At 39.4% G+C, this 24,996-nt stretch overlaps 2 protein-coding genes across 3 annotated transcripts; one reads left to right on the top strand and one right to left on the bottom strand.

The window, feature by feature from the left end:
- The first annotated feature begins 4,117 nt into the window (after window positions 1–4,117).
- Window positions 4,118–14,890, top strand: LOC117475191 (alpha-1A adrenergic receptor-like). 2 transcript variants are annotated; one of them, XM_034121348.1, is made up of 2 exons: window positions 4,118–5,850; window positions 13,683–14,890. In XM_034121348.1, exons 1-2 carry the CDS (start codon window positions 5,100–5,102, stop codon window positions 14,246–14,248), a joined length of 1,317 nt encoding a protein of 438 aa, XP_033977239.1. In that variant the 5' UTR covers window positions 4,118–5,099; the 3' UTR covers window positions 14,249–14,890. The 2 variants fall into 2 exon arrangements, with proteins under 2 accessions (XP_033977239.1, XP_033977238.1); XM_034121347.1 differs by having other exon boundaries at window positions 4,118–6,063.
- Window positions 14,891–17,086: 2,196 nt separating this feature from the next.
- On the bottom strand, window positions 17,087–24,996 carry LOC117475130 (NACHT, LRR and PYD domains-containing protein 1b allele 3-like). Its single transcript, XM_034121249.1, has 11 exons — window positions 24,398–24,996; window positions 23,200–23,223; window positions 21,217–21,466; window positions 20,872–20,941; window positions 20,542–20,648; window positions 20,123–20,337; window positions 19,782–20,032; window positions 19,567–19,695; window positions 19,334–19,463; window positions 19,142–19,180; window positions 17,087–18,606 (listed from the first exon to the last, which is right to left on the bottom strand). Exons 3-11 carry the CDS (start codon window positions 21,318–21,320, stop codon window positions 18,338–18,340), a joined length of 1,314 nt encoding a protein of 437 aa, XP_033977140.1. The 5' UTR covers window positions 21,321–21,466; window positions 23,200–23,223; window positions 24,398–24,996; the 3' UTR covers window positions 17,087–18,337.

The following is a 24,996-nucleotide window of genomic DNA, read 5'->3' as shown; positions in this document are numbered from 1 at the left end:
GAACCCAAACAGTTTAATTCACGGAGAGTGAAATAAAATAAACGATTGCTTTCCACCACAATGAGCCATTCTCCTTCAGTCACCTGAGTTTAAAGCAACCCTTAAAATATAAATATTTAAACCGAATAAATACGTATCTGACAAAACAAACTTTTCTAAACGTGAAGTCTTTATCTGCAGTCTAAACAAACCAACTCCTTATTTAATCTCATTTGATTAATGTTAAATAGATAAATATCATAACAAATTACTGTGCATAACTAGGAGCCATATTTCCAAGTATAAATCAATTGTCTCATATTTTATGTAATTCAAGATTTATATTCCTGCATACAAGAAGTTGATCCTTTTGAATTTATGGAAAAGTCTCACCACTGAAGCACACAGAGAGACAGAGGCGATCCGGTTGCAGCCTGCCGAAAGATATGAAACTGGCTTAGAGTGCTTGGCTGCATAGAAGAAGAGAGCTTCATGTCATGTGAAGCTCAGTGTATTCAATCAAGTGAAATGAGCAATGAAATGTACTTCATCCCCGCACTAAAATCCGTCTAAGAAATGACATGATATAATTGGCGATTATCTTTTAAGAAATATCTCATAATACCCTCATACTCTGGCGTCTGTTGAAGGGTTGAAAGACAGAGTGTGTGTCTACTGACTAATACGCGTTGAAAGGAATGCAATACATTTAGGGATTTCTTAATTAAGGATTTACTCACATTTGTTATAGCCTACTGTATAAAATCCTAAGAACCAATAGCTTTACAGTACCATAACACAAAAAAGAACAAGATATTTTACTTGTAATTTAATTGTGCAAATTAGGGGTCCAGAAAGTGCTCTTACACTTTTAATGCATCATGAACCAACATTGAAATTACAATTGATAATAAAAACGATTTCACTTGCTGTCTTTAATTAGAACGACTAATCCACAAGAGACTTAAAATACTGCTTCCTTAAAAAGGGGACCTATCATGCAAAATGCACTTTTGTACGTCTTTTATACATGAATATGTGTCCCCGGTGTTCCAGGGAACTCACCAAGTGTCAGAAAACACAACCCTCTCTATTTTCCTCCATACCCAAATCTCTAAAAAAGGGGCTGCAACGGATCTGATAAAAACTGATCCAGATTTGAACACTGTCCTGACGTCAGGACGGTGGCGCTACGGCTATTGGGCCAACTCCACCAATCAGGAGGAGACAGCCACGACCATTGCCGTTCGAAAGCGCTGGAGACGCTGTAGTACATATGCCAGGCCTGTAAGTGGCGCTGTAGTCTGCCACAAAAGCAGCGAAGAAGACTTGGTTACCATGGTTACCCTTCTGTTTATTCTCCGCTGTGGCTTTCTTTCTCCCTCCCCGAGGCAAGCGTTTGCTCACGCTGCAATGCAATCCCTCCCCGTCGAGGCAAGCACTGTAATTCTCTCCGGTTAGTCCACCAGCAGATGACAAACACCCACCTCTCCGCCTCTTCCAAGGAACGAGGGACCGTGCGGCAGAGTTTCAGTTTCAGTTTCTTTCGCCGGTCAAGATGTCCGTTAAAGTTTCAATCTTCCGGACAAAATTAGAAAAGTGCCGGTCAAAGGTCTTCTTTGTTATTTATTGAGCTTTAAAACAAATGAATAACGACTCTATATAATAAAACACGGATATCTCATTTTCTCCCCCTCTTCTGACAGCCCAGCAGCTGATCAGAGCACGTCTCCCCTCTCCTGCAGGGGGGCGTGGTCAGCAGAATCAGACCCGTAGACAGCAAATAGAGCGAAATGAGGCATGGCTAAAATGCATGATCTGTTTGGTATTTTGAAAACAGAAACGTATAAATATACCTTATATAGGTATGGCCCTACAATATATCATTTAAATATAGCATGATAGGTTTCCTTTAAATAATATACACATCAATGTATTGGCCTATACTAGTGAAAATGGAAATGGTAATAAGACTGCATTTACAGTACATAGCACCTTTTCAGTCTTTACCACCTACGTGCTTTTAGAAGTCAGCATTCACACATTCATACAGAGGCTGCAATACACCTGCTTAGGGAAACTAACTTTCCCACCACTGGCCACGCCATCTGGAGCAACTTGGGGTCAAGTATCTTGCCCAAGGACACATCAACAAGTTGACTGCAGTAGACAAACACCTCACAGCCAGAGATCCCTTATACACAACAATCAATTCATAGACACCTTGGTGCAGCCTTATAACAAGAAAAAAAAGAGGCAAAACTCAACTCATTTGCCTTTAATGACCAACAATAAACAAAAACAGCCTTGGAAACCACGGCGGATGCAACAATATGTATTAAATATGTAATAAATATTTGACACTTTTTGAACAGCAGCCACACATAGCACAAACAGGGCTGCCAAGTTTATGGACAATGTTTAGTAACCTGGGCTACAACCTTTATTTATACAGTCTATGGCTACAACACTTCTGCAGGTCTCCCTTGAAAAAGAGATCTATGATCTCAAGGGACAATCTGGATAAATAAAGGTTTGAAATTAAATGAACACACTGATGATATGTCTCTATTACACAGTGGTTGTTCAGTGTTCGTCTGTACGGGTGTTACATTCATGAGCAGTAGTGTAAAGTAACTAAGTAGATTTAAGTACTAAATTGTACTTTACTTAAGTATTTAAATGGTTTACTACTTTGTACTACTACCCAACTACACTGCATAGGTAAATCGTCTATTTTACTCCACTACATTTATTTAGTGCCTTTAGTTACTTTGCAGATTTAGTTTAATGATGTGAAATATGATCAACACACAAGACTTGAGTTACACCTGGAGCAAACTTCACAAGCTAACCTGCAGCATATAAAGTAAGTAACCTTACCAGCTTTGATAAACCCATTAATGCATCAATAATTATAATCAAAACAATAATTTATATTATACTGAAATGGGCCAATCTGCATGGTACTTTTACCAGTGGTTCTTTTAGTATATTTTAATGCTAATATTTGTCTACTCTTACTTGAGTAACATTTCGAATGCAGGACTTTTACTTGTAACAAGAGTATTTCTACACTCGGGTACTTCTACTTTTACTTTAAAAGTACAATTCTAAGTAGTGTTTCCCCCGCTGTTCATGAGAGTTTGTTTTTGCACACACCTGTTTGGATATCAATTTGCGCGTCTGCGAAGTCTCCCTCCATCTGCTCCAGATCCATCTTCTTCTGAGTTCGTTCATGCTAACTCTAGAATAAACCAGCCGAGCCTCTCTTCCTCTGCAGAATATTGTCACAGGCAGCAGAAAGGCCTCTCTGAAGGTAAATGTTTGCTGCTCATGAAGAAGTCCCCGCTCGACGATCACCCACGAGGATGTTTAGCTAGTAGCTAGTGGCTTAGCTGCACCCAGCATGCACCTGTCACCGGCAGAGGTGGAAGAACTACCCTGATTATGTACCTAAGTCAAAGTCCAGAATACCAAATTGTACTTAAGTTAGGGGGGAAAGTATTTGAACCAAAAAATACTTGAAGTACCAAAAGTAAAAGTACTCATTGTGCAGAATGGCCACTTTAAGTACCAGATACTATTACATTATTTGTATTAAAATGATTGTTGCATTACCTTTCATTCATCATTTATTGTGTGTCGATTTAAATATAATATAGCATCTGCATCTCAGTTATCAGCCAATAGTAGCCTAGGCCTATCTCAAATTACATATGAGATACAAACTGAACTGTATGAGCAGCACTAAGGTCACACTGAGTGATTGTGTTTTCTTGAAAGAATGTAAAGTAAAGGAAAACAATAAGCAATGAAGTGAATACAACAACATCTGTATTGGATAAAAAACCCACCTCTCATTCAAAATATTTTTTTAGAAAGGTTTAAAATCACATAACGACTGAAAACCAAATATATATAATCACCCATAACATGCTGATTTCTAATAAATTGATTTTTAAATGTTTACAACATCCCATACTTTTGTCACAACTAAGTTCAAAATGAACCTAAAGCTAAACATTCCTAGGGAAAAGCCAATAAAGTAAATGCAGATAAAGACTATAAATTGCAATACAACACACATTCACATGTGCCTTAAATATGTTGTAAGAATGTATTTAATCATTGCATTTCAGACAGTTTATCTTAAAGAAAAAACTGTGCTCTATCCTCCTCCAGTGTAACATCACGATGAAGGGGAAAAGCTCTTAAACAGACAGACCCTCAGTTTTAGGAATTTGCTTGTGTCTAAACTCAGCCCCTTAAATCAGTCGGTCCTCACGAACAGAACTCAGATCCAAAGTGATGTTCCTTTGATGAACTCCTGCATATGACCAAAATAGGAAACTATTTAGAAAGAAATGCCTGTTATAGAAGAGGGGATGTTGGTATCTATTTGAACCCTTATCATTTTGACCTTTAAGGCTTAACCTTTTGAGTTTCCTGCCTAAACATAATTTTCAATGACCACACATTGAAGAAAACTGAGTATGTTGCTGATTTATAATTGGACTTAAGGATACATAAATCACGTTTTACTGTTTAAGCTAAATTATAATGTTTTCTACTTCACTTTAAATCATAGTGCCCTTTAAAGACAAGCCAATAAAGATCAGGTGGTTTTGGCACAAACGTCTTTCGCTTATAAGTGACCAGTTAAGTGCCCTCCCACAGCGAGGAAAGACAAAGACAGCAAACAGTTCCATTGCGCACAGCTGCGTAAAATTATGCAATGTTAGCCTGTTTTCTCTAAAGTAGCGGGTTTTCATATATGCGTCATGCGTATACTTATAGACTCGTTTAGGTATGTTTGGTCAGTAGGCGACATGGGAGAGCTGTGTGTGGTGCTGAGGAGGCAGGAGATGACTGCTGCCCCCCTCACTTCTCCACTGAGCCCTCAGGAGAGTGGAGTGAGGACTGCATGGGGACTGCTGCGTACTGATCGCTTCTTTCTGACAAAACATCTCAGCAGTGATTTGGAAATTAAATTGCAAACCCGCAGTTCAACCATGGAGACTTTGGATATGTAGTTCTTATTTTGTTTAGTAGAGCTCTTTCATGAGTTGCAGTTACAAGTGATCTGAAGCCTGCTATGGAGGACCTCTTGAGTCAAAATGAGTCTGAGCACTGACAATGTCACAAACTTGTGGAAAAAGGGTTCTTCGGAACTCGGCTGGACTGCGGGCGCGTCCTCCCCGGTCAACTTCACCAACAGCTCCGGTGGGAACTACACGGAGGTGGACCTCACCCGAGCCATCCCGCTCGGCATGGTGCTGGGGGCTTTCATCGTGTTCGCTATCGCGGGCAACATCCTCGTCATCCTCGCGGTGGTGTGCAACAGGCACCTGCGGACACCGACGAACTACTTCATCATCAACCTGGCCATGGCCGACCTGCTGCTGAGCACCACTGTGCTGCCAGTGTCCGCGACTCTGGAGATCTTAGACTACTGGGTGTTTGGCCGGATCTTCTGTGACATTTGGGCGGCGGTGGACGTGCTGTGCTGCACCGCGTCCATCATGAGCCTGTGCGTAATATCCATCGACCGCTTCATCGGAGTGAGCCATCCACTGCAGTACCCTGGCATCGTGACCGAGAAGCGAGCTCTGCTGGCCATGCTCGGGGTGTGGGTGCTGTCAGTAGTAATTTCCATCGGACCTTTGTTGGGCTGGAAGCAGCCGCCGTCGCCAGACGAGACGGTGTGCTCCATCACCGAGGAGCCGTATTACGCGCTCTTTTCCTCCCTCGGATCCTTCTACATCCCTCTCATCGTTATTCTGGTCATGTACTGCCGCGTGTACATAGTTGCCAAACGGACCACTAAGAACCTTGAGGCCGGTGTGATGCGCGAGAGGATGAACTCCGGTGAGCTGACCCTCAGGATCCACAAGGGCTCTCAGGTGCAAGAGGAGCCCTGTGGTGCAGGCGCCGGTAAAGGCCGAGCAAATCAAGCGAGAAGTTCCCTCACGGTGAAACTTCTTAAGTTCTCCCGGGAGAAGAAAGCAGCAAAAACTTTGGGAGTTGTGGTCGGCATGTTTACGCTTTGTTGGCTGCCCTTCTTCTTCGCCTTACCCATAGGTAGGTTCAATAGGTCCTTTATACTGTGCTCTGTTACACTGTCACAAAATGAGCATTTACAAAAATAAAACCCACACCTCCCCCTCCTCTCCAATTTATAAACTTCATGATATTCAATTAGCTAATGAAACCTGCAGACAATATGTTACAACCATCTAAATATAGGACGCTGCAGGCATTGTAAATCATACATATAGCTGGCACAGGGGAAATATCCTGGGCAGCAATTACTGCTTTGAATTGATACCAAACCTATGAGTGGGCTTTGATATACTGTAGTGCTTATTTTATACTGCCAGAATAAGAAAATAACATCACCGGTATTGCAGCTTTCAATATAAATAGTGCAGAAGGGGTGGATCTACATAACAGTTCTCTTACTTCACGGCCTCTGTTAAGATAATAAAGTTAGATTGCATCATATTTTATTATGACACAACTTTTGATTTGGACCAACTTTAACATTTTTCCAACACAAAGCCAAAGCTAACACTGATGTTTTGGTCTCTAAACTCAGGGCTCTTAATATGGGACACTGTGTTTTTCCTAGACTGTAAAGGAATTCTTCACAAGCCTATCAAACATTATTAGTGTTATCTTTGCATTTTTCCCTGAGTGTCAGTTAATCTGCTGGTGCAACAAATACACTCCTCAAGTGTGCCAAGAAGAGAGTAGGTGGCCTCCCTTTGTTCCGGTCGGTTTATTCAGAGGCCTGTGGGGCCAACCGGGGCTCCCTGAGACTGGCAAGCATTTAACACCCTGCTGTCATGGTTGTTTAAAAACCTGCAGAGGATATTAAACAATATATTCTGTGGTGGAATGCTTGTGCTGCAGGCTGTCTTGTAGCAAAGAGGTTAAGGTAACATTAAGTCATTATTTGGTGATGGAATCTGGTCAAAAGGACGCAATCAACAAAGAGTACACTACAAACATGGCTGCTGTATTTAGATGATTGTTCCCCATATGCACCTGTAGGTTATAGTATATTAGTGTGTGTGTTGTCATGTGCCTGCATGTGTACACTTTTAATGATGTAAAATATGAATGTGTTGATGCCCCAGGCTTCACTCGGCAGCTCACGCCATCCTCACATGGACACACGCACATTACTACCTGGGGCAAGTTCACAAAATGGGGGTGGGGGGGGTAATTTTGCCTCAAGCGTTCTTAGTGCGATACCAAAGAGCATGTTACAAATGTAATTTTCCAAAGTTCTGATTGTCAGATCTGAGAGGCTCCAGAGAGCAGGGGGACGTGAGGTTCAGGAGGGGCCTGTTTATGTAATCAACAAACTGCTGAGAAACCCCCAGAGGGTGTTTCAATGTATCAATACTGATTCATTGTGACAAAGCACTATACAATTTAGTTTCATGCTCATTAGAAATGGGCCTCCGACATGCATGAAGGAAAAGCCTACAAGCAAGTCCACCAGTCTTTTAGTGGGGAGCACATGGTTCATCTTCTGAAGTTCATTGCATGGTGGACCTATAAAGCAGGACACTGAAACTCTCTGTTTCTATTTGTAGGAAACATTGTTGTTTTTCAATGTAAGTTTGTGTCACTGTTCTTGTGTGTGACTTGTGTGAACATTAATACTCAATACTTTTTGAGTGATTGTTTCAATGTGGCGGCAGTTTGTACAACTTTTTCTAAAGCCAGGAAAGGTGTAACTTAGACTGCATGCTGTCAGAAAGAGCCACTGTGACCTCTGACCCTTGAAGTCTCAACCCAAGAACACGTGCAGTTTAAAGTAATATGTGAAATCTCTCCTTCAGAAAATTATCTGAACAATTTGATCAAAATTCTATAAATGCCATGTTTTTAGTTTTTGCCCAAGCCTGAGCTAACCATTCCCAGAGTTTGAGTCATTCCTTTTTCAGGTTCTAAATTATCATTTCTCCTTTTACGCCTTTTAACTTGGAGCAAAGAAAGGTATGCAGACTTCAGGATTGTAAAGATTACATTAAAGTTAGCGTGACTCCATGCAAGCTTCCTTGGACAAAAAGCAGCAGTAGAATTTCACAAACAGACCTAACTTAAAGTGGACCTATCATGCTATATTTAAATGATATATTGTAGGGCCATACCTATATAAGGTATATTTATACGTTTCTGTTTTCAAAATACCAAACAGATCATGCATTTTAGCCATGCCTCATTTCGCTCTATGTGCTGTTTGCTGTCTACTGGGCTGATTCTATGAGCTGCAGCTGACCACGCCCCCCTGCAGGAGAGGGTAGCCGTGCTCTGATCAAGTCAAGAGGGGGAGAAAAAAAGATCTCCGTCCTCCGTGTTTTATTATATTGTTATAGGCCTATAGAGTTGTTATTCATTTGTTTTAAAGCTCAATAAATAACAAAGAAGACCTTTGACCGGCACTTTTCTAATTTTGTCCGGAAGATTTAAACTTTAACGGACATCTTGACCGGCGAAAGAAACTGAAACTGAAACTCTGCCGCACGGTCCCCTCGTTCCTTGGAAGAGGCGGAGAGGTGGGTGTTTGTCATCTGCTGGTGGACTAACTTGAGAGAATTACAGTGCTTGCCTCGATGGGAAGGGATTGCATTGAATTAAAGCAGCGGGAGCAAACGCTTGCCTCGGGGAGGGAGAAAAAAAGCCACAGCGGAGAATAAACAGAAGGGTAACCATGGTAACTATGGGCGGGAAGTCTTCTTCGCTGCTTTTGTGGCAGACTACAGCGCCACTTACAGGCCTGGCATATGTACTACAGCGTCTCCAGCGCTTTCGAGCGGCAATGGCCGGCCGTGGCCCAACCCCACATTCCCCTGATAGGTGGAGAGTTGGCCTAATAGCCGTAGCGCCACTTCTGTGACGTCATTGAAGTGTTCAAATCTGGATCAGTTTTTATCAGATCCGTTGCAGCCCCTTTTTTAGAGATTTGGGTATGGAGGAAAATAGAGAGGGTTGTGTTTTCTGACACTTGGTGAGTTCCCTGGAACACCGGGGACACATATTCATGTATAAAAGACGTACAAAAGTGCATTTTGCATGATAGGTCCCCTTTAACTTTATTTGATATTAAAGAAGACGTATCATTTTATCACAGGGGCCAGACGGAAAGAAATAGGGCACACAAAGTGCTACAAAATGCTTTTAGACCTTACTGTTAATGAAGCGGTATAATAATAACATGTATTTTCATTGACACTCTTTAGTGCCTTTCAGGCTGCACATGTCCCACCAGCTGATCTCTATTATAATACAGTTCGTTCAGCAGCCAAACATTGTTTAGAAACCGAGAACAATATTCTAAAATCTAGTCCTGATGGCAAAGTCATTCTGACCATTTCTATGATTCACAAGATGTTTCATTATTTATCGAAGAGCAGTCTAAAAGTCTATATTAGTAGCGCTTGTATTATTAAGCACCATATTTCATCAAAGACACATCAGAAAATGTACGCAACCAGTAAATAGAATCAATGTAAAACAAGGAAAAGCAGCAATTCCTCACATTTTTAACGCTGTGAAAAATGTAAACAATGCTACTTTAAAATTACGCTCAATTGCTATTAGATAACTATCAAAACTATTTCGAATTAATTTGTCTGTCCATGGACTTATCGTTAAATTAACTTCGTACGGGTAAAATAAATCAACATAACTAAACCAAGATAAGGAAACATAAACAAATAATTATTAATTCAAGTGTTTTTTATAAAGTATAGAAAATGTTTGTTTTAACTTCTAAAATGTGAGGGTTCCTTTGAGGTACTCTATTTTGATGTTTCAATGAGCTGTCTCTTTCTGTCCAATCTCCCAACTCTGCTGGGAATATTATCACCAGTCCTCAGTGATTTGTGCGTCTTAATTAATTGCACACATTGTCCCACGGCTCTTTAACACCCCGCACAGGCACTAATGTCTTGTGAAGGCCTCACATTTAGCAACTGGCACAAGCAGTGTGCCCATGTGTGAGAGAAACCAACACTTTGAGGTGTTACCCAATTGTTTCCATGTAGAGGTGTTTTTGGACACGATATTGTGCATGTGTGCAGCTCACACAAATGTGTATGTGTTTTGTATTGTTTGTCACATGAGCTGGCTTGCCCCTGCACTAGGGGGTAATTGAAATGGTTTTTTGAAGGTGAAAAATAATGAGAGTGCTAAGTGTCAAAGCGTTGAAGAAGCAAGGAGGGGTCTGATCTGAGCAGACCAGTGGGGGGGGAAAGTGAGCTACCTTTGGATGTCAACCCAATTCTCCATAAATAGCTCCACGCTATGGTTTCATTGAAAGCAATTTGCTAGGGCAATAACTTCTGTCCTTTTAGATCAAGACAAATTAATCACATTTATAGGTGTGTTATGAAACTGGATGCGTGAGGTTTTGGAGAGCAGATTGTGGGGTTGCGAGCACTACGTGGCACCGAATAGGCAATGGTTCTTCCATTAGTTAGAATAACAGGATGCCTTGTTTTGTTAAGATGTTCCTGTGTTTCATGGTGAGATGTTTTTGCGTGTGCCTGTCCTCAGGAAGGAGGTGCAAACGTTTCTCTTAACAGATGGGCAGAGACCACAAACAACAACCCTCCCACAGTTATCACCATACCATTGTCTCGCATCCTCTGCAGCTTATACTATAACCTCACAACATAAACACTCTTCAGGGGACAAAAACGGACCGTGCTCACACTAAACTTAAACATACAAACATGTGCATCTGGCCACAGGAAGGTCTGTTGACAACCAGATTTATTTCTGTGTTTCCTTCTCTTTTATTCTGTGCCTGAGTAGAAAGGGGGCACAGGAACATATTGTCCACCTTCTGGTCTCTGTTGGGGCCTGTAGATGTTTAGATGTAGTATTTTTAACAATGCTAAAACCTTCTCTGCCTTTCCATTGTAAAGATGTGTCTGTTGAAGTGAGTAGATTGATTATGTTGTTGTTTCAACTGTTGGTTGGACAACACAGACAATGTGACCTTAGGGCTGGTCTTATTTCGTACCCTATTTTCAAAGGATACATTGAGAAATAGATGTAAGATTAAGAGATTAAGAGGAAGAAAACTCCTGGCACTGGGCACAGACATTTTTATTCATAAATTAGATAGAAAAACAAACTGGTACATTTGGGATCATAGTATGCTCACACAGCTTTTAATCAAAAGCATTACCATTACATTTAAAATTGACTATTTACAAGTAACACAACTATGTATTGTTGAAATAAATAGTTGATAATTGATAAGAAAACATTGCATTGTTTCAGTGGAGCGGCGCGTAAATTCAATATGATGTTTAAATTGTCTAAATTGATGATAATAAGCAGAACTACCTACATTTCTTCAGAAAGCTGATGAAATTCAACTTAAATCAAACTATTGTTTTAATAGTGGTCCCCTTAATTGGTACAAAAGAATAAACATAGTCAATGTATAGCTGGAAGTATTTATATCTTCATTTTGTCTATAGTTTCTCTTAAAACATTTTTTATATCGCTATCTAAATATGAAATGACCTATATCGGGAAAGACAATTTAAGACATATCGCCTAGGCCTATGTTACAAATGCTAAACTCAGCTTCATCTGTAATTCATTAGGTTTTCTACATTTGTGATCTAATAGACCAAAATAAAAGACCATTAATCATTACTTGCAACGACTACTATCAAAGACAGATGGAAGCACATACAAAAGAGAAAGATAAATAAGATACATTATTAATTCCATTCCATTACTAATTCCATTCCATTAATTATACTATGTATCCCAATCACAAGCATAACTCACACGGTTATATAAGTCTATCTAATCTATCTATCTAAGTGGATGTCCAGAAGCTAAAATAGCATGTGAAAATACCAGTCACTAAGAAGAACCATTCATCTAAAGTGCAGGAGGCCCAGGCACATTTAGACGTCTCAAGTTTGGTCTCACACACACACACACACACACACACACACACACACACACACACACACACACACACACACACACACACACACACACACACACACACACACACACCACACACACACACACACACACACACACACACACACACACACACACACACACACACACACACACACACACACACACACACACACACACACACACACACACACACACACACACAGTGCTGTCATTAGGATAAATGGAGGTTGGAAGTGACATTTCCTCATGTTGTTGCACGATCACTTTCCTCCGGGTTAACAAATTCACAAGCGCAGCGTCTTTGTATGCGGGTTTGTGTGTGTGTGTGTTCTCTTTGGATATTGAATGGTGTTGCTAGTTCAGTTTTAGTTGCATCTAACTACAAATGTGAAATGATAAAAGAAGTTCAACCTAAAAAAGTTAGACACGATTCAGGTAACAGAACTTTTGCTATGTATTGCATAATGTACGTTGTGCCGCTTGAAATAATTGTGAAAGGTGTTGATGTGATTCATGAGGCAGTAAGCTGAGGTGTGCATATATAATATCTAACCAGAAGTCATTTCACACTTGAAAGCTTGAGATTATATCCTCTTTTATTTTCAGGAATGTGATATTAATTTAGGAATGTGGGCTAGTGTAAAGAAGCACAGTTTTGCTCAGATCTGCCCACACACACAAACACACAAAGTCTGTCTTGCTTTCACACTAATGTCTCACTTGCTGTGTTATTATCTTCAGGCTTCCCCCTCTCACCTCATTAAAGTGTAAGGTATGTTTCCTCTGTTAATCTTGGCCACAAGAGGAGAAAATGCACCACTTTAATGAATTTTAACACCGGCACAACTCAACTCATTAGCATGCCTGAAAAACGTTCAGTATGTTGGTGTTTATATCAAAACAATTGCCTCTAATTGTGAAGAAAAAATCTTGTTGAGTGTCACATACCTCTGTGTACTGTTCTGCCTGTGAGAGCTCCTCGAACAGAGAAGGTGCGATTTAATCTCAACCTTGTACCCTTTGCTCAAAGCAAAGCGTGACTTCCACAGTTTATCTAAAAAAGAATTCAGGGACATCCCACTCTTTCTGTATTCTCATTACATTTCCCAACATGAACTGTAAGTGTCGGCATCGGTTTTTGAAAAGGGAGCACTTTATTTGCTTCTGAAGGCCTTCCTATATCCAAGGTCTTTCTATAATTGTGTGAAACAGGCTTTCCACTTGGGACTTCTGTGATTCACATACTATCAGCATGCAGTCTGATGTTGTTCCCGATCAATGCTGCCCCCTACTGGGTAAAAAAACAACCTGCAAGTCTCACAGTGTAATTATCTACTGATCCTGAACGGCCCTGATTAAACAGACCATGGCTATGATGTGACATGCAATTTGCAAATGTAACACATTTTCTTCATCAGTGTCTTTTCATGTCACCATACATGAAGGTTATTCTGATGACTTCCACACAGTAAGAGGTACACATTTGAAATGCATGGAGGAAGAGCACTGATATTGCATCAGCATCACTCAGGCATTGGTATCAGGAGATTTAGCATGATATATGGGATGTGTGGGACTTCCACTAGAACTTTTTTGCAATGACAAGCTAGCATTAGGTCCAAGTTTGATCAATGTCAAGTTTTACATTTTAGGAAATACTCTAGATGAGCCCAATGCTATTGGCATGACATTATTTCCTTTTTCTTTCTCCATGTCTCCAGGTGCTTTTAATAAGAACTTGCGAGCACCTGAAGTGGTCTTCAAAGTGATCTTCTGGCTGGGCTACTTCAACAGCTGCCTGAACCCCATCATATACCCCTGCTACAACCGCGAGTTCAAGCTGGCCTTCATCCGCATCCTTCGATGCCAGTGTCACCAGCGTAAACGCCCCGGCTGGAAGGCCTACAATTACCGCTCCTCGAACATCAGCTCCTCCGGAAACTCTCGCAAAGGATCAACGGATCACAACTCCAGCTGCTTAAACGGCAGCCAGCGTACTCTGCCGTCCTCAGCCAGCCCGAGCCCCAGTTACCTGAGCAAGGGTCTCCCTCCTTGCCCTGAGGGGGAAACGTTATACATCTGGGGGGGCTCCACCCCAACTCCCTCCACACCCAACCTGCTGCCCGGCAGCCCTGCAAACTGCCAGCTGGGAGATCTGAGAGGGGAGGTCAGAGGAAGGAAACCATCTGAGGAGACTACTGGGGGTATCTTCTCTTTCTCCTTTGGTAGAAACAGAGACAAGGGAGGGATCCACAAGGACGACATGTTGCCTGATGACAAGGTGTGACTGCTGCTGAGTGTCGCTGACGTCTGGCTCACTCATTCCTCACAGGGATTAAAGTCAATAACAGTGCAGGAGCGTAGGATTTCCCAGGTTTGCGCTATTCACTGTAAATGATCATTCATCAGTCAATGGATTGTCGTTGTCAATGTGAGGTGAAGGTAACTGAGTATTGACTATGCTGCTGTATCAGAGGTATTTTGTCCTATTTATCTGTGTTTGACATAGACAGGAAGGTTTCGCTCAACGGACAGTAAGGGGTTCAAACTGTTAATCAAAATCACTGTTCTCCACGCTCTTTGGTACAGGAAAGACACCAGTGCATTCATTTGGGAGGAGAACAGGAAAGACATTTGAAGGAAAAAGGACACGTTTTCAGAAACCCAACACTGCCTTCCCTGTAAATAAAAATTCCTGTCTGCCCTAAAAAGACTGACAGAACCTTTCTCATGTGAAAAGTGTGATAAGACAATTGATCACCTTTATGCTGCAGTCACTTGTTGGTATGTTGTGAAAATAAAGTATAACCTGGTTTATCTGCTGTGCGTACAATTATCAGATATCATCTTGTTGTTTTGTTTGTTGTTTGAAAAAGTACTGAATATTGTGATTAGAAATGTGATTGTTGATATGAATAAACATAGAAGGTTACTCTAATTCTGGTCTGTAACACTTCCTTTTTTTAAATGTAAATAGAATGTGTACCCTCATAATGTGAATGATCATACTCTATAATGTTCATGTTGATGTCGCAATGGTTATGGTTTATTTCAAGCGGGGAAGTGTCCTGAATCCTAAGACAAGGCCACAGTTGTGAGGTTCTTCAGTAAAAGGCAATCATGAGGCTTTTACTTAGAGGAACACGTCCAGTGAGCAGAGGTAAATACTAAGCTTTATTGCTTAAAATACCTTAGATCACAACTCCACTATAAGACATTTAACGATATATACCAACCTGTTCACTGACCTTACAGCCCATTGACTCCTGGTACTGTACATGCCAGTTAATCATTTAATCCTGATGGGCTTTAGTTTTAAAAAGAAGCAATACCGGACAAACGCAGACACACATACTAACAGCCAAAGAATCTGGTAAATCTCAGGACATGAAGCTTTTTTTAGTGAACAGATTGGGATTAATCCGTGAGACATAACTGATGGATTTAAATTGAGTGGCTTTGTTTATCATGATTTCCATGCCAGGGACCAACACCTCAGACAACCACAGCCTGACTCATGACGGCAGTGATTCTGCTTTATGTCATATCACCTCGGTTAAAGTCTGTGCCTGCTCCTATACCAATCCCTATCCTTGCCATCATGAGGAGTCTTGTCATCATGGCTGCAGTGGCACGTTTCCAAAGCCTCCAGACGCCCACCAATGGTTTAGTGGTGTGCCTGGCTGTTGCGGACTTCCTGGTTGGCAAACTGATGATGCCTTTGAGTCTGGTGCGCTCCATCGACAGCGGGCACTTCGGGTGCTGCTTCTGCCGAGCTAACTTCCTTCTAGATGTCGCCTTCTTGTGCTCCATTTTTCAATCTCAGCCTCATGGTACTGGACCGATACATAGCAGTGTGTGACCCGCTGCACTACCCTGCCCGGATGTCAGCCGGCATATTGCTGTTGCTCTGCTGGATCCTGCCTCTGGTCATCTCCTCCCTTTGCGTCAACCTCGACATGAACTCTCAGTACTCTAACCTGTCTGGCCATGTTTCACCTCGCTACGCCTTTGCCTTTGATGGGATGTTGAGGCTGCCCAGAGACAAGCGAGTTGGATCCATGCAATCGAACATGGCAGCTCCAAATATTCCCCATGAGGACTGACTCCACCTGACGCGTTCGTCATAACATAGAAAGATATTCTCTGAAGAAGGAAAGAAAGGCTGCTAAGACCCTAGGTCTGATCATTGGGGTCTTCCTGTTCTGTCGGCTTCCTTTCTTCTGTGTGAACGTGGTCCATCCTCTGAAGGGCTTCAGCGACAGCCCCCTGATCCTGGAGGCCTGCTCGTGGCTCGGATATGCCAACTCTTCTCTAAACCCTTTCCTGCTTTTTCAACAAAAACTATCAACACTTGTTGTGATGGAAACTTCTGAAGCAATTGGAAACAGGACTCAGAGAGACACGAGGAGAGCTGGAGCTTTGATGGCAAACACTGATGGTTTATTTGGAGTTACGGCCGGAGAATTGACAAGACAGGTTGTGTGTCACGAGTTGACACAGCGGTTGCCAAATCAATTCTGAAGAACTCTTCTGCAGCTCGAGGTTTTAACTAGTTTGGAGTGTAATAATCAACATTCTTCATCAGTGAGACTAAACACTATGGACCCTGAATCTAACGAGAGCTCTCGTCCAGAGAAAAGAATGCGCGCCAGGGAACCTACGTCCCTGAACAGTAAACTACCTCATGGCGGCTTGTGCTCTGTCATAGACTGGCAACAACAATGCGCCCAAGCTGCCCCTCCTTAAGAGAGATAGCAGCAATACCCAAGGCCATAGACCTATGCCATGGGAAAAGAGACAGAAAAGAGAGAAAACTATGAACTGGGTTGAAGGTTGAATACCGAAGCAAATGATTCCCAGTTCCTCTCTTTTTCTCAATTTTGATAACCTAAAAAACCTATTCTAATAATAATTTGTTCAATACTTAAATCAATGAGAATCTTCAGAAAGGGTGTAGGCATTCTACACAATGTTGCAAATAATCACATTAATAAAACATTTCAGATTGAAACAGTCAATCACAATCATAAAAATTATCTCTCATCAGTGTTTGGAGCATCTTTTGTCAAAAGCATAATAATGAACATACATGAAAATCACAGATACATAATAACACAAATCATTTAATCCTAACAAACTTTATCACGTATTCATCAATTATCAATGTAGTAAATTCAAATCTTACTCATTAACCTATTACATTTAAAAGACTACTTACGAATAAAGGTATTCTGATTCAGAAGCTAAACACCTGTTACTTTATCAATTACCCAGGACCACAAAGAATCTAATATTTAGATTTAAAAGGCTATATATTTTAAAGTATTCTAGCCATGTTGGACAGGGGTATTTGGGGGAGGCAGTTAAGGTCAGATTTGGATTCCTCAGTCTTTGAAAGGTAGGCACATACTGTTGTAACCTTGGAAACCATTTCAAGATGATCATTGTGTTTTTTCAACGATAAGGTGAGACAATTTGTGGTTGGGAGTTTTTGTTTGTTCAGTTTTGCCATAACCAATCAGTAGCGAGTTACTTCTCTGTTCAGGTAAGAGCAAGAAACCTTACTCAATCCAGAGTGTAGGCCTAACTCCAAAATCAATTCAAACTACATTTCCCACAATGCAATTTGATAGCATCTGTCATTGTACTTTCCCATTGTGATAAATGTTCCAGACTGCACACTCCGAGTTTTAAAAGCAAACTAGTAAAAAAATATACATTTATAAACTATGTTATGAATGTGCATGCCTGAGAATACCCTGAGGAGATTACCAGGGTATATTTATGCAGGTTTGGAAAGCTCAGAATCACAGATGATACTATTCAACAGCTTCATATGGTGAATAGTAGTAGCTGGTAGCAAGCTAACTATAGATGACCAGCTTTTTTAACTGAAAACACTTTAAGCATCGATGACAGGTTTACCTACACTCAATAAAACATGGCCTTTGATACCCTTCCTGTAGCCCTAAACCAAAATAATTCTGACCCTCATGTTAAGATTTGGCTTCAGGGACCTTGATCTGAAAATATTTGGGTTGTTATAAGTGTATAAACAGCAAATTTGAAAGCAGTATTAACTGGAAATTGGGGGTATTTACATGATTGTATCCATTGTTAATATGAAAGAATATTATTAGTACGGCTTTGATTAAGTGCTTTGTGTTAATTTGACATACAAACAATAAAAACATAAAGAGTGTCATTCACTTGATATGGCTTTCAATGCAGAATTAATAAGGACACTTTCAAATTCTGCGCCTCTTCTTAAACACTGCAGGAACACTAAAAAAAGAATACCTGTTATCAGATTATTGTTCAAAATTACATTTCGCAGCGCACTACACGTTTGATGTGCGTAAGGTTCACCTGGTTAAACAGGCAGACCCAGATCAGCAGACAGTGTAGGATCTCTGCTTTGAATGTGACAAATGATCTTCCTGCTCGCTTCACACCCTTTCCTCTTCACCATGTCAATGAGGCAGCGGGCCCTGTCTGCCCTGGTGTCGTTCTCCTGAAGAACAGAGTCTTTCTCCCCGTCATTCAACACTCCATCCATTAAAAGGTCATCCAGCAGCTGATTGATCAGTTCTCTGGACATGTTCCGCACAAGTTCAGGCCTCAGTCTGGCAAGCTCCTCTTCTGGAAGAAAAAAAAAGACATAGTATGGCCAAGGTGAATATCATTTATTAAAGCAATACTCATTTGTAAATCTTTGACTCTCCCCATGTTACCTATAATTTCTTTTTTTTAAATTTGGTGAATGGAGACCCACAAACGGCGAAATATATACAACTCCAAAATCAACAAAACACAGCATCGCACGGTAAGCCTGCAGCTTCCCCTTTTCACACTGAAAAAAATGTCTGCATCCCTTAAGCAACATTTTGCCTTACCCAAACGTTTTGTTGACAGACAAACTACAGTTCTGGAGGCTTATTGCAGGTCAACTCAGGCCGTTATTGCCAAATACCCTGCTACTGTCTGGGGCTTAGTTTGAGAGAAGCCTAAAGTTTGTGGTTCAGTTTTGTGATTCAATTGTAAAAAGATTGTTTAAAATTGACCATATCGGCTTAGTGTGATACATTCCTAAATACATGGCGAATATATCAGCTGGATACCCTGAAGAGCCTTTCTTTGTTTATGTAAATGACGGTTGTCAGGTCTTAAAACTTACCGTACATCCTCTGAATATCACCAGTGTTTTTATAGTCATCTGAAATGAAATACAGAAAATGAATATGTAAATGTGTTTAATTAAGTGGGTTATCTTTTTTTTATTGTAACATAAGACAGGATATTTGACATGAATAAGGCTGGAACTAATGTGCGATATGTATGCCACCAATGATATCCTACAAACACTGACCTTTTCGAATGATACAGGTCCACACCTGTCCAGATGTATGGGTGAGTACGAGCTGGAAATTACTGTCTGGATTTTCAATGAACACTTCAAAAAAGTTTGGGTCACTTCCTACATATTCAAGCTTTAGATTCTGTGAAATTAAATGCCGGGTTAGTGTTAACAACTCCATCCTGCTGAAGCTTTGCATTATTCATACAACATATTTCTGGACAACAATCACAATCAAAACGTACCTCAGGAGTAATTTCTGCACTGTCCATGTTGGCCTTGAGGGCGAAATATTTGCCCATTTTCAGGGACTTCTGTGGGTATGGCTTTTTGATCATGTTGTATCCACTGGATAATTCCTTGCTTTTTATTGTCTGTGGAGGAAAATTACTTTTTTCAGCACAAAACGTTCAGCCAACACTGTGGTCTGAGTTTTCAAGTATAAATCAAAAGCGATTACCTGTTGCAGAGCAGGATCACTAGGGATCAGATACACATGTAGTGTGAGGAATGCCAGGTTGGTCTTGAATATTAACACTTTACAGTTGATTTTTATCCGAAAGCCAGCTCTCATCAGGACTCCTCTTGGAGAGAAATGCGGCTGAGACAACTTGACATGGGATGGTGTAACCTCGGACACTGGCTCCACGACGTCTCCACAGGTATCTATGTGCAGGACTGAGAACTTGCCTAAGACTTCAGGGTTGTCTTCTGCATAAAGAAAAGTGCTTCAAAGTTTTTTATGGACATACTATTAAACAAAGCTATTACATATTTGTTTAAATTATATGTTTTGCTTGCCTGTGCAGATCCAGTGAGGCAGATACGCTTCCTCCAACTTTCCAGCAATGACAGTAACGTCAAGAAGGGGACCTCCAGGAATGAAGTGCAGAGCTTCCATCCTCTCCATGTGTTCCTCCCAAGAGCCAAACTGGTACTTCAAGCTGACCTTTTCCTTACAAACCCAGCGCAGTCCAGAGACACCACACTCAAAGGGACCTGCATCAGACTGTAGGCTAATTTATGGAAGGGAAGATATTGTAAGAGTGGCGCACATTTGCAGTATTGTTAGAGAAAAACTGAGTTATTTATTCATGAAAATGTACTTGCTGATTATCGTAATAAAGCATTGGAATTAATGGTCGAGCTCAGAAAAAGATCTTAGGTTTTCATCGGGAAATTGGTTCGCTGTGACACAGTAATTGAAGACGTTTTTTTACCTGTAAATTGGAGTATCCTCATCATCCCCACAGATCACTTCAGGTTTGAGTGTAATCCAGTGAACCTCAGGTACTTGAACTACGGTCGGCATCTTTATTTTAGTTGTCTGAAATATGTTAAAAGTATGATTTACTGTAGATGTACTGCAAGTAACAAGTAATTTACAGCTTGGTGTTGAAGTTTGATTTAAAAAAACTTCAAATATTCATGTATTAAGTATTGAATTTTGAATGTAATCATCAATTCATAAGTGTTAAAGAGGATTTGATGAGACAAAACAACTACCCAATCCAGAGGTCAATGAGGATGCATTAGACAGTTTTACTCACTCTTGCTTTGACAAACTTTGGAGGTCCTCCACTGCTGAGTTTGTCAACACTCTCTGACTGCGAATCCAATCTGAAATGGTAAAGGATAACTTTTAACGGATAACTTCACATGGTCCTTGCTTGGCTTAAGAAAACATACATTTTGTTTAATAACTCATAATTTTTTTTATATAAATTAGCCTCACAGATCAAAGCAGGGATGGCAGTGCAACACATTTGAACACAAATCGTTCAAAGGCATGTTTTAGACAGCAATTTGCAAAAAAAGCCTTTCATATTTTATTGTTTTATAATTTTCTTATCAACATTTTTGTTTATATATCTTAATGGCAATAAAAGACCAACCTTGGACCCTGTGCTTGTATTACTGGTATCCATTTCTCAACAATGTCGTAGAAGATGTCTTTGTCTTCTTCAGATTTTAGATGACCATCCAAGAGCTCTTTCATCTTCTCCTCCGAGGTCGGGAGAGTGCAGATTTTATCATAACTTTCCTGACGAATCACCCCCTTGGTAAATAGCTCATCCAAAACTGATTCCACATCGGTCACAAGGTGGATCAGCTGATTTCTTCGTATATCCACAACGTGCTCCTCTAAAGGAAAACCAAAGGAAAAAATACTCATTAGTCATTTTGAAGTTTTTAAAATAAAAGTATATTTGAGGAACAATACTTTCCACATATTACGTTAAGATTTGCATTTTCATTGTCTGATGTGTATCACAGTCAAGGACTTTACATGGACCCAAACAAGAGATACGGTCAAATAAACAATAGAAATGCGTTAATCATGCACGACATAAGGCAGAGACAAGTGTTGATGTTTGATTCACGCGATACCTTTGAAAGGACAGAGGTAAATATTGTTTATAATTTATATAATATATATATATATTTTTTTATTGTTACTTCTCTATTCCACCTTTTAAGTATTTGTATTTTAATGTCTGAACACACTGCTGCTTCTGTAACGAAATAATTTCCCAAATGTTGATCCATAAAATATCTATCTATCTATCTATCTATCTAATATCATGAAACATTATTATTCTTATATACATTGCCAGATATGCCAGAAAAACTACATTTTTACAGTTATGTTTAACATAAAGAAACAACAGTGAAATTAATTATCAACAATAATTCAACAACACAAACAGAAAAAAAGTACGGCGCTGGGTTCTAAGTTGGCTAAATTGGTTCTCATATATTGTATCGACCGTGGTTTTGTTAATCAATGCTGCTTCCTTAACATATCTTCATCTTTCACCAAATGTTTTTTAACCAACAAACAAATAGTATCAATATTACTGAAGATGCAAGGGAATATTATGCAAGGCCAAAAAGGGTTTAGATTCAATATTAATAAATGGATAAATAAGATGGGCTTAAAATAGACGATAATATAATAAAATATTCAAGCATATTTTGTCAAGCAGGGCTTGAATATATAGCAGCAATACTTCATATACATTCATTTGATTTGATTACCTTCTATTAGTTTAACATGTTGTGCTCTTTCTATTAGTAGTTTGTTTTAGTCTGCACTCTCTAATTTTCCCAGAATTGGATCATCTAAAACTTTTAGCACTAAAGCTCAACATTTACAATCTGTCAATACTATTTGAGAATAGAAAATAACATCTGTACAGGTATTTTTAACAGAAAAAAGTATTAATTATCTACAATAATTCAACAACACAAACAGGAATAAAGTACTCACCGCCCGCGGCAAATCTACTCTCCAGTACTGCCAAAATAGGAAATAGGAAAAAAATGCATTACAATTTGTTTTCCAAAACTGCATTATATGGTTCCCAGATTTAAACCAGGTTTTTTGTTAATCAATGCTGCTTCCTTAACATATCTTCATCCAAATGTTTTTTAACCAACAAACAAATAGTATCAATATTACTGAAGATGCAAGGGAATATTATGCAAGGCCAAAAAGGGTTTAGATTCAATATTAATAAATGGATAAATAACATGGGCTTAAAATAGACGATAATATAATAAAATATTCAAGCATATTTTGTCAAGCAGGGCTTGAATATATAGCAGCAATACTTCATACACATTCATTTGATTTGTTTACCTTCTATTAGTTTAACATGTTGTGCTCTTTCTATTAGTAGTTTGTTTTAGTCTGCACTCTCTAATTTTCCCAGAATTGGATAATCTAAAACTTTTAGCACGAAAGCTCAACATTTACAATCTGTCAATACTATTTGAGAATAGAAAATAACATCTGTACAGGTATTTTTAACAGAAAAAAGTATTAATTATCTACAATAATTCAACAACACAAACAGGAATAAAGTACTCACAGCCCGCGTCAGACCAGTTCAATGCTGCCAAGATAGGAAAAAAATGCATTACAATTTGTTTTCCAAAAGTGCATTATATGGTTCCCGGATTTAAACCAGGTTTTTTGTTAATCAATGCTGCTTCCTTAACATATCTTCATCCAAATGTTTTTTAACCAACAAACAAATAGTATCAATATTACTGAAGATGCAAGGGAATATTATGCAAGGCCAAAAAGGGTTTAGATTCAATATTAATAAATGGATAAATAAGATGGGCTTAAAATAGACGATAATATAATAAAATATTCAAGCATATTTTGTCAAGCAGGGCTTGAATATATAGCAGCAATACTTCATATACATTCATTTGATTTGATTACCTTCTATTAGTTTAACATGTTGTGCTCTTTCTATTAGTAGTTTGTTTTAGTCTGCACTCTCTAATTTTCCCAGAATTGGATCATCTAAAACTTTTAGCACTAAAGCTCAACATTTACAATCTGTCAATACTATTTGAGAATAGAAAATAACATCTGTACAGGTATTTTTAACAGAAAAAAGTATTAATTATCTACAATAATTCAACAACACAAACAGGAATAAAGTACTCACCGCCCCCGGAAAAACTACTCCCCCATACTGCCAAAATAGGAAATAGGAAAAAAATGCATTACAATTTGTTTTCCAAAAGTGCATTATATGGTTCCCGGATTTAAACCAGGTTTTTTGTTAATCAATGCTGCTTCCTTAACATATCTTCATCCAAATGTTTTTTAATCAACAAACAAATAGTATCAATATTACTGAAGATGCAAGGGAATATTATGCAAGGCCAAAAAGGGTTTAGATTCAATATTAATAAATGGATAAATAACATGGGCTTAAAATAGACGATAATATAATAAAATATTCAAGCATATTTTGTCAAGCAGGGCTTGAATATATAGCAGCAATACTTCATACACATTCATTTGATTTGTTTACCTTCTATTAGTTTAACATGTTGTGCTCTTTCTATTAGTAGTTTGTTTTAGTCTGCACTCTCTAATTTTCCCAGAATTGGATCATCTAAAACTTTTAGCACGAAAGCTCAACATTTACAATCTGTCAATACTATTTGAGAATAGAAAATAACATCTGTACAGGTATTTTTAACAGAAAAAAGTATTAATTATCTACAATAATTCAACAACACAAACAGGAATAAAGTACTCACAGCCTGCGTCCAAATCTTCCATTACTGCCAAAATAGGAAAAAAATGCATTACATTTTTTTTTCCAAAGTAGCAAATAGTGCATAACATGGGTTAATACTTGATGTACAGTAAATTGGAATCGTCAATTAGCTTAACATTTTGTGCCGCTTTCACTAGTAGTTTGTTTTAGTCTGCACTCGTCTCATTGTACGATAATACCCCTCAGAATCGGATAATCTAAAGCCTCTAACACAATAGTTAGATTACATTACATTTAATTTAGCTTAAACTTTTTTCCAAAGCTTTTTATCCAGCCAAGAGGGAGTTGCAATAGTTGCGATGTGAGATGAAAAGAGCCTAGGCCACAATATGCGTTGCCTTCTCTGGGAAACAACAGAGGTGCCGATGTTGATAGAAAGGTCATAGATGGGAGAGTCCTTAACAGGGATGAAGAGCAGTTCTGTTTCGTTTAGATTGAGCTTCAGGTGGTGTGCAGACATCCACTGAGAGATGTCACCAGACACGCAGAGATGCGTGCAAACCTGGGTATCAGACCAAGGAGAAGTCAGGTGTTTATCATCTGCGTAGCTGTGGTAGGACAGAGAAAAAGTCTTCCGTT

Source organism: Trematomus bernacchii, unplaced genomic scaffold (genome assembly GCF_902827165.1).
Source record: "Trematomus bernacchii unplaced genomic scaffold, fTreBer1.1, whole genome shotgun sequence".
Lineage (NCBI taxonomy): Eukaryota > Metazoa > Chordata > Actinopteri > Perciformes > Nototheniidae > Trematomus > Trematomus bernacchii.
This window is presented reverse-complemented; position numbering and strand designations above follow the sequence as displayed.

What these genes read in the sequence shown, in the direction of transcription:
- LOC117475191 (XM_034121347.1), top strand. Translation starts at nt 5,100, where the DNA reads ATGAGTCTGAGCACTGACAATGTCACAAACTTGTGGAAAAAGGGTTCT. An exon ending in CTTCTTCGCCTTACCCATAG is followed by an intron (nt 6,064 to 13,682) that starts GTAGGTTCAATA and finishes CCATGTCTCCAG; the next exon opens with GTGCTTTTAATAAGAACTTG.
- LOC117475130 (XM_034121249.1), bottom strand. Translation starts at nt 21,320, where the DNA reads ATGAAAGAGCTCTTGGATGGTCATCTAAAATCTGAAGAAGACAAAGAC. An exon ending in CAAAGTTTGTCAAAGCAAGA is followed by an intron (nt 20,649 to 20,871) that starts GTGAGTAAAACT and finishes AACATATTTCAG; the next exon opens with ACAACTAAAATAAAGATGCC. An exon ending in GAGGATACTCCAATTTACAG is followed by an intron (nt 20,338 to 20,541) that starts GTAAAAAAACGT and finishes TCCATAAATTAG; the next exon opens with CCTACAGTCTGATGCAGGTC.